Source organism: Puntigrus tetrazona, chromosome 4, assembly GCF_018831695.1.
Source record: "Puntigrus tetrazona isolate hp1 chromosome 4, ASM1883169v1, whole genome shotgun sequence".
NCBI lineage: Eukaryota > Metazoa > Chordata > Actinopteri > Cypriniformes > Cyprinidae > Puntigrus > Puntigrus tetrazona.
The window spans coordinates 12,629,984-12,646,207 of record NC_056702.1 but is presented as its reverse complement, the minus strand read 5'-3'; the positions used below and the strand labels follow the sequence as shown (position 1 = coordinate 12,646,207).

Sequence of the window (16,224 nt, the reverse complement as noted above, 5' to 3'; positions counted from 1 at the left end):
ATTAGAGAAGAACTAGGACAGTTAATGCAGTACTCAAACTGTGCGTCGCTAACAGCAGCTCCCAAAGGCTCAGCTTCTTCATAACTTCACACGCACACTTCATCTAGGCCAGACGCTCGAGGCTGCTCAACTCACTGTCATTGATAGTCAGAACAAAACAATGCTTCGCATATGGTGGGTGCGTACATATGTTTAGCGTGCTTTTTCCGCAGCAGTATAAGAATTGGTATGTTATTTTGCCGGGTCATTATTTGGCAGAGACACGTTTTGGCAGAAGCGGTGTTTGGCAGCATACCAGCTTTCTGCCATCAGGTGATACACTGTTGTGTGTGTGTGTGTGTGTGTGTGTGTGTGTGTCTGTGCTGTGCCAGAGCAGCTAGAACAGCTGCTGGGGCACATCTGTCTACCAAGCAACACATTCAGACACACACACAGTCCTGCACTGTATGGCAAACCTATTTGCTAGCATCTATCGAGCTGTTAGGGGCCTTTTACACAGGATGGGTTCTTGTGGTCCTTCTGTGCTATTTTTTAATTGTTGATCTGGGCAAACATGCCCTAGACAGACGTCTCGGAACATAGCTCCACACTGTATCTTGCACAACTACTGTGGTTTTTAGATGACCTGTCAACTTCCACCTCGAGACCCCTGCGTTCTTTTCCATTGCGCTGTGTTGTGTCTAGCTGCTTTGAAGGTAAGAATGCAATATGTAGTTAACTTTAGAATGAAAATTTACTGATCATTTTCTCACAACCATGTCATCCGAGAAGTTCATGTCTTTCTTTCTTCAGTCGAAAATTAATTAATGGATTTTTTTCTCCGTATTGTGGACCAACAGTTCCACGGTCCCACTATATGAAAAAAAGTCTTTAATTTCTTTTAAACTGAAGAAAGAAAAACATGAACATCTTGGATGACTTGACAAATTATCAGGTAATTCATTCTTAAGTGAACTAATCCTTTAACACTGTTGAACAAACTCGTAGCCCTAAATTATCGCATAACTTTGACACAGCATTTTTGCTATAGATTTGAATGGTGCTTCAAACCATGCAGTTTTTAGAGAGGTGTGGTGTTGTTTTCATAGTGAACCTATTTATATTTGGCAAGTGAAAGAAACTACAATTCTTAAAGACTTAGGACCAGAATATCTTAGGGACTTTAAGGTCAGAATTACCCATATCGACAGTAAACTGACGTCCCATTCCTGGCTCTATCGATATGACAAAATACATTTTCTAATACTCACTTTCATATATGTACACACCATGTCAGAACACACCAGCAACCACTTTGAAACTCTCAAAACACTTTCTCACTTTGAAACACTCTAGCAGCAGCATGGTAATGCTAAAAAAAAAAACACTCTCATAAAAAACAAAAATGCAAAAATTGTACCTATAGGGCATGGGTGTCTAAACGTGTTCATAGAGCACCATTGTTCTGCTGAGTTTAGCTTCAATTAAACACCTGAATCAGCTAATCATGACCTATCTAGCTAATCAGCTAATCATGGCTAGAAGTTTTTACCCAGGTTTTTTATGGCTGGTTAGAGCTAAACTTTGCAGGACAGCAGCCCTTTAGTATCTAGTTTGGACACTCCTGCCTTAGGGAAACAACAGCTTGTCAACTATCTTGGAATGTTTTAGCAATCAATCAGGACTCTCCCACAGGAGTCTCCCAATCAGAGACCACATAGCAGCACTCTAACAACACTCTAAAGAACACACTAGCAACCAATGCCCTAAAAACTACCCAGAAAACACCCATTCAGCTACCTGGAACAGTAGTAGAACTCTAATAACCACATATAAACATGGTAGCAACGAAACAGCCTAACAAGACTATTACTGCAGCCAGACCTCTTCGGCAACTACTCAACAAAATGCTAAAACAGAACACTTCAGTAACCATCTAGGAATGCTCTAGCATCCACTCAGAACCCCAGAAACCACTTAACAACACTCCAAACCACACACAAAGCAACTCAGCAAACTCCTAGAAACACCCCAGTAACTAATGAACTAAATCCCACTCACAATACTGTGACAAATACCCAGGGGTGTGTTTCTCAAAAACAACTATGGTCGCAAGTTCTGTTGTTACCAATAGTTTAATGGAGCTCGCAAAAATGGTTAGTTAATAGTTATTTGGGGAGACACACCCCAGAACAATCAAACAACTACCTTAAAACACTGTAACAACCAGCCGGGAGCCAGATCCCAACAATAAGAATACCAGACGACTCTTCAAAACACCTGGACAGCTACACTCTTCAGCAACCAAATACCACAGAAATGGCAACCACTTAGAACACTCAACCACTCAAAAAACCTTTGCAAATGAATATCAATACCTTAGCATTGTGACAACGTCTTTGGCATGGGCAAGTACCTTTAATTTAAATGTCATAATCATAATTAGGTTGGTGTGTGGGTCTGTCTCTCTCTGGAGAGATGAATTGATATTGTAGCCAGTTTCTCATTAGCCATGTGTCCTGGGACCGTTTGACTTTATGTATGCCAGTCTCATAAACCAGCTGAGACGACTGTTCTATAGCCACACTGTGTGTGCGTGTGTTTTCTTTCTTTTACAGTTCTTTATAAGGTGCGCACGTCTTCATTTATAAGTGGTACACATATTGCGTTTATGTTTATGGATTTTTAGAGACTTTAATAGCTCATAATGCCTCATAAACTGAGATCTGTGAGGGCTTGTGGGTAATGGAGCTTATGAGAAAGGGAGGGTGTGGATGATTGATGTATGGTGTTGTCTAATCTGTTGCTTAAGGTTATGTAACCCGCTGTATAACTCCGATGTGTGTTAGATTGATAGGGTCTAGGCTTAGAACAGTAAATTCAGCCTTTGAGCAATTCTTGTCAAATGAAGCCTAGCATTGAACTTCCTAGACAAGTTTGTTGTCCCCTTTCTCGTTTTTTTTTTTTCTCGTATACTCTCAGACAAACAAATAAAATGAGCAAAGCATGGGAAAAGGAAAGGGGTTTAGTTTCTTGGCAGTGATGGACGGTGCTGTCTGAAATGTCTGCATAATCTGAACAACGGAACAGTCATCGTATTACACCAAAACCTTCAGTGTGGCTGATGATATTGTAGATTTCTTTTGTCTATTTTACGGTTATCATCAGAATGTGTGCAAATTTCCATTTTCACCACCCAAACTGGACCCGTTCCAGCCATTTCGAGCAAGCCAGTCTGGGCTGGGGGGACAAAAATGGTTCTGCGTTCATTTGAACAAGGAATCACTAACGTCAGAAGCCCGAGTAATAGAAAGAGGGTAACAAATCGCTGTCTTGTTTGAATATATGCAACGCTTCCTTGTGGTTTGAGTATGAAATATTGGTTTAACTTATTGGGAGAGACAGAGTTTAAATCCTGTCAGAAGAGATGAGGGTGAAGTTGTGGGTCAGTGACTTCCTTCCTCCCAAGAGGTTAAACGAGTCTCTCTTGAGTGCCAGTCACCCAGAAAGAGTATCAGCTTCGGTCTACCTAACTCAAATCGTACAGACATAGCAACCTGAGGCTCGACTGGCCACAAAACATACACTTTGAAGACCCCAGAAGGTTGTTTAAGCAGTCTCCAAGTTCGCCAACAAGATCTGTCCAGGTTTGTTCAGTTTGAGATCCCTTCACAAAAGAGATGTCTCAGTTTAGTGGTTCCCAATCCTGGTCCTGGAAAACCTCCTACACTGGACATCTTATGTCAAACACACCCGATTCAACTCATCAGCACATAAGCAGAGACGCCAAGACCACAAATGTGTGTGTCAGATAAGAGAGACATCAAAAACACGCAGTGTATGGGGTTCAGCATAGATGGGAACATCTGTCCTTATTCAGTTTGTCCACTAACCATAAAGCTTGGTCATTCATTTCAGTTCTTTCACGAACATTCGAAGTGAAGTGAAAACATCTGTTGAGAAGGTCAGATGAAATGCTCCTGCTCTCTTTGCTCTTAAATGGTCTTTGCAGACTTCAGTTAGTTGATCAATGGAAATGAACAAGATTTAACAATATACCCATTTGAATCAACGATAGCGTTTACAATGGTTCCAATACGATAAGACAACAGTAAACCAATGTCCCATTTCCAACAAGTTACTTTGACTTTGTTTAGTATAGATGTGGTGTACACTATGTACCCTAGACATGATGTTCCTCATAAATATGAGTTTGCAGCAGGATTGCTGGACATTTTCTCATTCACAATGTCTTTTTTCTTGCATTATGCAATGTAGTTCCATCCACATCCAAAATTCAATATGGCCCAAAACCTTACGTATATAACACATTAAACATTGGCTATGTCACGTACGAATTATGCATCACCAGTAACAACGTACGTTTAGCGCACGGTGTTCCAAAAAAATATACATTTTCAAAGAAATAATTTTTAAAACCCCTCTTGTTCAAGGAAAGAAACAAGTTTAGTGACTGCTGTCAGCTGTAGTCTAGTCTGGAGTACTTTAAAACACTCCACCTGTCTAAACTAGCAAATTATCACTCAAAAACATGATGAATTTCTCAAGCAAGCAAAACACATACTGCTAACACACTCTGTTGCACAAGGGCCTTGATAAGAGAGAGGATGTGAGTGTGTTTGTGTGAGAGACAGATAGATAGACGGAGAAGTAAAGCGCAGAATGAGTAAAAGAGACGCAGGCACACAGATGGTGGGCTGTTGGAGAAAAAGAGATAATGATTACAGATGAGAGGAGATGGAAACCGCACAGTTAGAAAGAAAGAATGATAGATAGAGACAGAGAGGGAGGGGAGATGTTTCATTTCCATCTACCACCCTCCATTTTTTAATAAGGTAATTTTCTATTGGAATCTAGCGCCATATTAAAGGAGGAAAGTGTTTTCAGACATGCATTTCACAATCCAGATACCAGATTGAAAGGTTTATTTTATTTATTTATTTTTTATGTTTTATTGGTTAAGTAGAGGTTCCTCATTTCTGCTGTACACCGAGCATAATAATGTTTCCAGCTATAAGTCCTGTTATAAAACCTAGGAGATGCGTTTTAAGGTATTGTGTTTTCAACAAGATAGATGTTCTGATCCTATTTTCTTTATCTATCCGGTAATTTGCTGTATGCTGTAACTTAATGATACACCCCCAACCCCCCCAAACCCAATAGATTTCAATAGATTATCTGTGGTTTCTCAACCCCCGTTTCTTCACCTCAATTTCTCACCACAGTTTACATGTATTTGTGTGTTTGAGGGGGTGATAGAAGACAGAAAGAAAGATGTTTGTGTGTGCAAACACATCTGGGTTAAGGCCTTGCATAATTCATCCCAGTCAGGCTCAATGCGAAGGTATATACGGCAGAAACCGCGGACAGACCTCTCGCTGTGGGGCTCTTTGAAATGGAAAGTAACCTCCAGCCCACCTTTGCTCTGATCACCAGAGCCAGCATATGCTATCCCTCTGCATCCCTCTCATTTGGGCTGGAATAAAGGAATAATTCACCATTAATAAGTGCATAGCTGGCGTCCTGTTATTCGACAGCGCTGACGGCAGCTGTTATCAAACAGAGCCCGTTTCACCGGAAGCTTCCAGAATCATGAACCGCACACCTCCTCCCCATTGTCCACAGGGGACCAATTTATTAACATGCGGTGGGAAGCATGGTCTCACACACACACACACACACACACACACACACACACACACACACACACACACACACTCACATATATACACAGCAGGAGCTCAGCGGTTAAAGAACTGCTAAGGAATAAGAAAAAAAACACAAAAAAGAAAAGAAAAACAATTTGGAGTGGGCTGTTTGGTGCTAACAAGAGCGGGGAGTTCATTTTGATTACCTGAGCTCGGGTGCCATGTTGAATGAGGGCCAAAATTAGCCGTGGTGAATTGGCCACAATTGATTTGCTCTTTGAATGCAGCATTCCGCCTTTTCACGCCAGTTTTTGAAATGGTACTGGGGTTTCCTGGTAAAGGCAATTGAAAAGGTTGCACAAAAGTGATTGCTGGTTTTTATTTCAGTTGATTTATTCCCTCAAACAGAAGGGGACGCATTACCGCAGACTGGCATGCATGGCTAAATCTCATATTTTACAACCAAAATCGAAAGCAAAATAAGACGCTGAATTTTTAAGATAGATAGATAGAAAAGCTATTATTATTAAATATTATTACATATTATTAAATCTCATTATTGCCACTGAAAATATGTTATTTTTATATTTACTTCGGTACTACACTTTAATAGTTTACAGTGCAACACCATTTGCCTCCGTCAGCGTAATGTGTGAATTATGATTCATGCAGGAACCGGTTGCTAATGAAGTGCTGTATTAGCCATTTGTAATTGTCAGCAGGGATGAATTTGATTTTTTTTTCTGTTCTTTTGCGAAATATGTCAAGAGGAGGCTGAAAGAGGTGCTCGCATTGTACCATTTCTTCTCTCTCACTCGTTCTGTCCGTTTTTTTTCATCTTTACTTCTCTTGGGCTCAGTGGTTTGTGACGCTCCATATGTCCATCTGCTTCTCAGAGAGAGAGAAAGAGAGAGAGACATTAATACAGGCACCCCTCGCCTCATACATTCAGCACTCATGTTTTCCCAAAAGCAGAACACTCTGAAATGACAGGAGAATGGAGGGATGGGGAAGAGAGAGAGGGTGTGGATGATTGGACGGGTGAAAGACGGAGAGAGGGGAGTGTAATGTGTGTGTGTGTGTGTGTGTGTGTGTGTGTGTGTAATGTAGACAGCAGTGAAGTGAATGTTATCTTACAGACGCTGAATGCACCTGCAGCTAAAGCCATGCATGAGAGCTCCCTGCAGAAATAAACACATACACTTGAGAACTATCACACACACACACACACACACATCTCATTACAGCTGTATTATCACAAACCAAGGAGATGTACAAGCACATACACACGCAGGCACCTGTGCATATTTGATCAAAATGAAAGATGTGTGCGTATTGAAATATAAGTATTTTTTATATCGCTTTAATGTTGTACTGAGGAACAGTCCTGTAAATTATATTTGCACTTATTTTATTTATCTAAACACAAAAAAGTTAATTATAATTATTAAAAATTATTTAAAAAAATACTGAAAAATTGCTTTAATTACCCATTTAATTATCCATTTATGTTGTAATGCGTAGAGGATAAATTGTAAAAATCATATTGGCCTAATTATTTATAAACAAAAGAATAACATTTTTATTTAACATTTATTTATGAACAAAAATAAATTATAATTAATAAAATTAACTTAGTATTTAACTTAATTTAGTATTTAAACGCATTTCATTCATTCATTCGTTCATTAATTTTTTTCATTGTGGCTCAAACAACAGATTTTTGATAGTTTACACAAAGGTCATGGGTTTAATTCCAAGTGAATGTTTTAAAAGCTGTATATTTTAGATGCAATAAGCCGATTTGGACTGCCAAATGCGTAACTGTTATTGAACGATAATAAAATGGTTGCGTATGTGACTTTTCACTGAGTTAACAAATTAATTTTCTCTTTTCTCTCACAGGCAGGACGCAAGCGATCTGACTGGAACCATACAGAGGTAAGACCGTCTCTGTTTTTCTTTATTTATTTCTTTGTCAATTATTTTTAATTCAGGCAAGCAGTGTGTCGACTGCTATACCGATGTGATGATTTTTCTGTTTCAAACATAATCTTTTTTTTTTTTTTTTTTTTTTTAACTGAGACCTTGGGTTGATCTCTAGATTTCATGCACGACAGAATAACAAAACTTGCAACACAGCTTTTTCCATGCATGATCTCAATAATATTTAATATACAATAACACGGTGTGTTATAAAACCTTGGTGAGCTGCCCGCCTAGACAGTGTTTTAAACCTGTCCTGGGTTTACTTCTGACTTCAATTCTTGAATGTTGACGAAAAATGCTAAATCCTTTCAAGGAAAAAAGCCATGCCCGGAATGCGCTACATTAACCTTAGTGGACGAATTATTGTAAGACGACCGACAATCTCCAATAAATGTTGTTCCGTACAAAAAAAATGTAGTAGTCTACTTATAAATGGACTATTTTGTTAAAATTTGTCTAGTTTTAAGGTTTATTTGAAAACTACGCTGTTAGCTTAGCAACACGCTAACGCAAACTCTTGAAATCAGCTCCCCTATGCATTTTATTGCTGTCTTACTTAAATTCAATCACAATGAGGATCTGTTTTAGGCAGGCTGCTGTGGTTTAACCCAAAATGGCGGACGAATAAACCGTAAACATTGTGTACAGTTCCAAAATCTTACATTAGGTTGTTTTTTGTGTGCTTAAGTTTTGTTTTTAGCTTAGCGACATGCTAACGACGAACTCTATCGTAATTAATAAAGACTTGACTCTTCCGAGGCGCTCTTTTTGTTTCGGACTGCCTATGTTAACGATTCGAATTCAGTCATTTGCGCAGCTCCAGTTTCTGTTAGCGCGCTAGAAGGTAGTGGCCCACGTTGACATGTACACAGCAAGACAGCCTCCTAGGATTCAGAACAGAACTAATGACAAGCTCAAACGGCATTCAAATACAGTCGGAGCCCTGTCATGTCCGGCATCGCTAAGCCAGAGTCCGGCAGCAGAAGAGGATGATGGGATTTCGGAAAGAAGAAAGCGTAACCTCAGACTTTGCCGATTTTGACATAGCCTTTTCTGAATTTTTGATTACGAGAGGAGAGCGAAATGACAGGGAAGAGGAATAGAGAAGAAGGTGTTCTCAGAGAGTCAAGGGTGCAGGGTTGAGGCTGGTAAAGATCTGTGACTGAGGGCCATTAAACCCAGCCCCACGGCTATGAGACGACACATCCAAAGAGCGAGAGAGAGCGGCTGAGAGTTTTTTGATAAACTGCTGATCCTGAAATAGCTACACCTATTTTTCATCGGGAATTCTGTTAAGAATAAATTGTCACGTCTCATCTGGAGAGGAGCTTTCTTCCTCAGGGCGGCACACAGAAACTCAAAGCCACTGCCGGAGTTCACCACCCTCTCTGTCGTTACAGCGATGCACTGTGGGTTACCGCCGGCGAAAGGCTGATTGACAGACAGCCTGCGAGTTTTCAAGGGCACTCGAGAAAAGGAAAAAATATGTCACCCCGGCGAAATGCTGTGGACGTTACAATAAAATGAATGAATATGACATGACAAAAAAAAACAAATATAAAAGACGTTTTTCTCAAAAGTCAACAACCTGCTAGATGTTTGACCCAGAAAATTCCGTCACCATTTACATACCCTCATGTAGTTCCAAGTCTGTGTGAATTTCTTGAAGATATTTTGTAGAATGTCGGAAACCGAACGGTTGATGGTCACCATTGACTATGGAAATCGATAGCTACCATCAACTATTTGGTTACCGACATTCTACAAAATGTCTTCTTTTGTGTCCAACGGCTGAAGAAAACTCATGCAGGTTTGGTAAAGCTTGAGGGTGATGACGTTATTTTTTCTTCAGATCTCTTTAACTGTAAGTGTAGCCCTCATATCATTGTTTACATTGGTGTTAAAGCAATAGTTATAGAAAATCGTCGCCACGTATCCGAGTAGTTCCAAACCTGTATGCATTTCTTTGATCTGCACACAAAGGAAGATAAGTTTAAAATAGTTTGTAACCAGGTCATTTTGGGTCACCATTCCATTCCATAGTAGGAAAAAAACACTATTGGGTCAATAGTGACCCAAAACATCCCGATTACAAACGTTTTCCTGCATGGCTCCCTGAAAGGAGTGTGTTATAGGGAAATAACTAAAATGTTTTGCTATCAAGATCTGGAATGCAATGAGGGGCATCATGTGTTCTTCAAGCGCTCGTATGGGTATAATTTGCCAAATATTGTTGATCGAATCCCCCGACTTCTCTCTTGTGCACCACACCCAGAATTACCTCAGCGTTCATCTGTACGGCAAAAGTCGTGTGCGTCTGAGTGCGTGTGTTCACAGCAATTTTAGCGGGACTTTATGCAGATGAAGTGCAAAAGAACACAGTGAAATTCACAAGAATAACAAAACACCTCGGGAGCGAGAGGAAATGAACTAGAGATACGGAGCAGAGGAAATGAGAGGAAAGGAGTTTGCTATTGGTGTATTAGCAAAAATTATTAGGGAAAAATAATGTTGGCGTGTAAACGTACAGTCTGAAAAATACTTTATGAGAGTACGGTAATGCAAAAGCCAAGGCTTGGGCGAATGCGCTCTTGCATTACTTAATTCGGTAATGCTTCAGAATCTCAGACAGGAATTGACTTGAAATGTGTATATATATATATATATATATATATATATATATATATATATGTACAGTATGTGCTATTTGGAGCTCTAGCACCCCTTGTGGTAATTCTGAGAATGCAGTGCGTATCTACGATGGGTTATGAATAACACTCTGACACAGTCAATCGAAGTTGAGTAACTAGAAACGTTTGTGTTGATGTACGTGTGTAAAGTATGTTTCGGGCCTAAGGGGAAAATTCCTCCCAGAGGAAAATTTTACTGTGCAGACTTTGAGAACAAGGTGCAATCTATAATAAGCCTAATTTGCATATAAAGGAGGTGTATTTGTGCTGAAAAGAAAGACAACGACTTAAATTCCCATGGTGCAGTGCAAGACTGGTCTCAAGAGACCTGAGGTAGAAGTCTCCATTTGTTCTCCATTTAATGTCATTGCTGCATGTCTAGAAATAACGATACTATTTTAAAATACAGCTTCTCGTAATTTTATTCTATTCTGTTTTACTATACTCTATTCTGTTCTATTTTTATTAATTTATTTTTAAATATCACTATTGGTATTATTATATTATTACAGTGAATTAAAAATGTAATTATAGTTTTACAGAACAATTAAAGAAATAATTAAATAAAATATCCCCAATAAACCTTTTTTTTTTTTTTTTTTTTTTACATGGAAGCAATTTGAGACGTTATTTGTTGAATAAATAATTTATAAAAAATGAATTTAACATAAAATGCCATATTAAATAGTGAGCAAAGAGATGAGAAAAGAAAAGAAAAGAATACAATGGAATTTCTGAGAACCCAAATGTTTTCACAGAAAGCCTATATGTTTGCTAAATAACCCTGAATTTTGAATAAAGGACATAAGGTTACTATAATATGCATTATCTACTGTACTACAGTATTAAATATTAATATGTCTTTGATTATATTTAGCTACTGTTAAAACAAAAACAAAACAATAAAATCCTTTATGAATCACGTCACAGTATTTGTTGAGTAAAGCTGCAATTTAAGCTAAAGAATATAAAGTTGAAATCTCTTTATAATCAGATCTCATAAGATTCCAAGTTATAACCTGAAAGTTAAGTATGTTTGGGGCCTCGGCGTCTCCGAACAGAAGAACAAGGGGGTTAAAGAGATCTCCTATGTGCTTTTCCTTTCCTGTGGGCTACCATCCGAAATACAGTTGTCAGCTTAGATGCAGAGATACTCTAATCTCTCTTTTTATCTTTTTCTTTCAACATCCATGGTATAACAAAGAGAAAAGGAAGTGAACGAAAGGGTGGCATAAAAGAACGTGTGACTGTGTAATTAGCTCCTGTGTGCAATCACTGATTCCCTCATGCTGAATGACTGACTGCCTCTTAGCTAGCTGCATCAAAACCATTTCTTCTCTTTTTTCCGGTACCGGGGGTCTTAACAGCGGTTGAAGAGAGGAGGGGGCAAGAGGAAAAGGGGGGCGGTGGGGGCGGAATCGGTTGTCAGCTAATTGCAACTCTCCGTGACGATTATGTTCTCATAGAGAAAACAACCGATAATTATGGGAGCCGGGATGGCAGCGCAAGAGAGCGGTTACCGAACCGTCATGGCCGCCCGTGTGGGACCCGGCCTCATTATCTCCACAGAGACTGACCCGCCCCCTTCACCCCAGCAACCGCTCTAATTACCATCCAACCAGACCTGTCAATCAGCACTATTTATATTCCAACTCGGAGAGAGGGAGAGGAAGAAAAAAAAAAACATTATGAAAAGTCCCTGAGCATCACAAATATAAACCGGCGTTTATTACGAGTATTCAGCTTCGTCCCTTGTGTGGATTGATGTGTTCTGTGGATGTGAATAGGCCCGTTTTCTCTTTTGTACTCTGTTTTTCTGTAGATTGATTATTAGACTGCTCTTCTAAGAACCTTTTTAAAAGGCTCGCATTGTAGCGGATCGCTGAAAGTGAATTGTAGCGAGTAGACTATAGGCCTTAGTCGGGGGCTAGATGCCGTGTTTAATGAAAATAGAAAGCCGTAGTGTTTGTTCGTTATGCCATTCTTGGCATCGATCGTTTGGCTTGCAAAACGCTGAAAGTATTGTGTAATAAATAATAATAATTGACACTCTTCATCGTGTAGTTGTGAATTTAAGATGTTAAGTTGATGAAATATGACATTTACGAGATATACCTGTAAATTTGCGTATGCACGTATATGCAGTTGTATAGTTCTGAATGTAGCTCTGAAATGTAATGAATGTTTAGTTAGAAATTGATTGATTATAAAATCACAAACCCAATGCACAGCTGCAAATCGAAATATTGTGAATATTGATATATAGCTGCAGATATACACGTGCACACGGATTACTGAGCCAGACCGCTTCTCTTCATAACCATTGTTATTTCGCAACGACGACCCTACATTTCACAATAGCCGGCTAGCGTTGGCTTCCACCGAAGAGCATTTTTGCGGTCGCCTAAATGAGCCACCCGAGGTAAGGCCTCGCGAAAGGTTCGTTTACTAAGCCCTCGGAACGAGCTGCACCACAGCACCCTATCTCCGTCTTTAGGGGGAGGCACCTGGACGAGCTCCGCGGTGAGGCCCGGTGTAGGCTGAGTGATACGAGGCGTGAGACCTTGGAGCGCTGCCCTACTGTTACTCACAATCCTAATACCTCACAGATGTTCTGGATCCAGAAACAGCTGTCTAACATTACGTACGCACACAAAAACGCTAGCGGCCCCCAACAGCCGGTGGAACGTTGGGTAAAAAAAAAACCCAGTGCACAATGCAAATTTACAAGCCTAATGCGGGAAAACACCACATCCCACCAACAACGAGAACATCCTCCTGTCTAAAGCCGTTAATACCGGCATCTAAAACGCGTAATGCTTTTAAACAAACTCCACGTCACTAATACCCTCACAGTGGAGCGGCCTCGTATTTGCAGTCGCTCATTGTGTATTTTCGCTAAAATATTTGCATTTGTTGTTCATCTAGCCCGGCTCAGACACTTTCCTCGAATAAAGCGAAAGCTTCTAATCAGAAATACCATGAAAGAGTCTGAATGCTCTGCTTAATTACACATTCGCACACAAAGTCCCGTCCCTCGTCCCTGATTGGGTTATTGTTTCCGGTTTTTCTCCACTAACGACCGCTGGGCCCCCTCGCTCTGAATATTCATGAGAGGAAGTGTCTCACTAGATGGCAGTGCAGCTCGGCGCGGCCATGCTAATGAGCTCACGGGGGATTAATATTTATGAGGTCTGGGAGGAGGATGCCGGAGATGTGACTTGTGCGAAAGTGTATGCGGACGGTGACTCAGACCTTAATAGCTAAGTAAGTTAGACAGCGCGGAGTGGCCTGTCACATACGCACAGACATAAAGAAGAAAAGAGGCCGCTGTTTCAGTTGATTTGAGTATATTTGTGGAGAAATGCTCGGGTGTTTCACGGGGAGATGAGAGACACCGCACATGAAGCTTGTGCTCTGTGGAGGTTTCCATTCCCTACATTTTGAGGTTGATATTAAACGGATATTATAATATAAGCTTTAATTCCTGTTGCAATGTCGTGACCTGTGGCATTTGTGACTCATTATAGTAATTGCGGCCTTTACTTGGTGTGTATAAGGCGGCTGGGGGTGGAAGTTTGTGTAAGTGTGTTTGTGCCCAAGTTACATAAGCTGGTTTTGGAAGAGAGAAGGATGTAGTGTCACAATGAGTGTGTGTGTGTGTGTGTGCATAAATGTTGTCAGTTTCGAAAGATGGTGAATGTGTCTCTGACTAGGCTTATTCCACACACACACACACACACACACTGTCCAGTCCATCAATTCCAGTCGCCTCTATTGGGTTTGACCAGTCACTGACTAGCCATTAACCCCTCTCTCACATACAGACACACTCTCACAAAGCATATAGGTACACACTCTTTAGAGCGTTTGCGTATCGAAACACACACAGAACGTTCGAATGTATTCAGGGCGGTTGATCCCGAAAATAGAGCAGAGTATAGTAGGATTTGAGCTATTCTAGTGCGTCCCAGACACACACACATAGACGCAGAGCAGATGAACTAGTCCAGACATGAGTGTCAGGTTGACAGCCCATACCCAGAGGAATGCTTCCTTCAAGCTGAAGAGAGAGAATCACTCGTTCGTTTGTGAGGTACGGGTAAAAAGGAGCGTGCAATCTCCCTTAGGGTTGAGCCTCTGGCCTCCCCCATCATTGTCATGCATGTGTGCATGCGCGCGTGGAGATGAATTCGGCGGTTGTCTAAAAGGCTTGTTGCCCAATTGAAATCACTTTTCGACCTTTAACACTGGGCACACATGCATATCACGTCCACAGTGTAAATTGAGGGAAACTAAGCTACACAAATGTAAAAAAAAGAAAATTTCTGTGGTATTCACGGTTGTACTGTAGGCTCACCGGGCGTTTAGTTTCCAGACTATCATAGTATCGCAACAGAGGTTATAAAAAAATAGGTAGCTTCGGATATATTTGACTATTAGTACCACTCTCTGGGCATTTCTCTGGACTAAGTGTCATGAGATAAGCAACGTAATATCATTTCACAAAAATGTTGCCGCTTTTATTGGGATTACCGGGAATTCCGATTACGTTAGGGCCTGTAATTACTCACCCTCTTGTCGTTCCAAACCCATAAGACCTCATTTTCGCACAAATTAGTAGTTAATGCATGTGTAAACCAGCTTTTCAAGGCGCTACGAGAATCATTTTTTTGCGCAAATAAAGCAAAAATAATTTACGCATCCATTCCTCTTCCCCCGAGTTACGTCATGTTTTATTTTATAGACTGTCGCAATGCACGAAGAAGAAGAAGGAGGAAGATCTTATGGGTTTGGAACGACATGAGTATTTAACGACAGGTAGCTACTATAACTGTAAGCGACAATTTAAATAAAATGAATTAGCTAGCTTAGCTTAGCAAAGCCGGCAATGCATTACGTGATGTAACTGTTCTCTGACTTATTTTGTGACGTGAGATCGATGTTTCTTAACTGGAAATGTCCGCGTTTACGCATTTCTGCATTCACAAAGCATTTCGGTTTTAAAAGGTGAAAATAATATGTTATAAAAGTGAACGATTTAGCCCGTTAAGTATTTATTGTCATCGTTTTATAATAATTACATGCCATGGCATTGAAGATGATATTTCATAGCAAAATATTCTGTTGTTGACAGCTTTTCAAAGGGAGAAGGAAATATTTAGATTATTTTGATGCTTCTCTATAGCCAAAAATACCCAGAAAGAAGAAGAAAAATCTCTCTCTCTCTCTCTCTCTCTCTTTAGCATCCTAATGAACAGATTCTCTACCTCTTCTGTTTTTCTGTCATTCTTAGACAGAGCGTGCTGGCTTTGAAGTGTCTACACAGACATTTTTTTTTTTTTTTTGCAACCAAAAGCACAATAGTCCTTATTTCACTTCGGAAGCACACACAAACACATACATACACACTTACACGCTTACACAAACACACACAGGGAGTTCAGTCAAGAGCAAATATGGACACGAATACAATGACAGCGCAGGGGGAAAAAAAAACCCACCAATCCAATGATAACATTTTCCATATAAATAGTGGGGACAAATGGCTTTTGCTGTGTGTGTGTGTTGAGGAAATAATTGAGGAGACAGAACTCCAGATTCAGGCCTCTAATGGAAGGTGACAAATTAATTTCTGTCTTCTAATAGCTCAAAATAGAACATGCCCGACTGGCTGTCTTATTCTACGTGCCGCTTGGAAGTTCAAGCACGTGTGCATGTGTGAACGGGAGGACAAGGAGGGGAAAAAAAACAAAAAAAAGTCCTGACTGGTACAGCTTAAACTGTTTGTGTGGTTAGATGGGCATCCGTCGTGGGTTAAATCGTACCACCGGCGCTAGGTTTTGACCCGGGTTAATTAGGGATTCAGATTTTTTCTTCAATTAAATTAGTCATAT

At 40.2% G+C, this 16,224-nt stretch overlaps 1 protein-coding gene across 1 annotated transcript in view; it reads left to right on the top strand.

The window, feature by feature from the left end:
- The window catches only part of celf2 (cugbp, Elav-like family member 2), a 132,415-nt gene that overhangs the window by 25,264 nt on the left and 90,927 nt on the right, over nt 1-16,224 (top strand). The window contains exon 2 of the mRNA XM_043236487.1: nt 7,554-7,589. Within this exon, the coding sequence (XP_043092422.1) occupies nt 7,554-7,589 (36 nt within the window). The remainder of the gene's footprint in view (nt 1-7,553; nt 7,590-16,224) is intronic.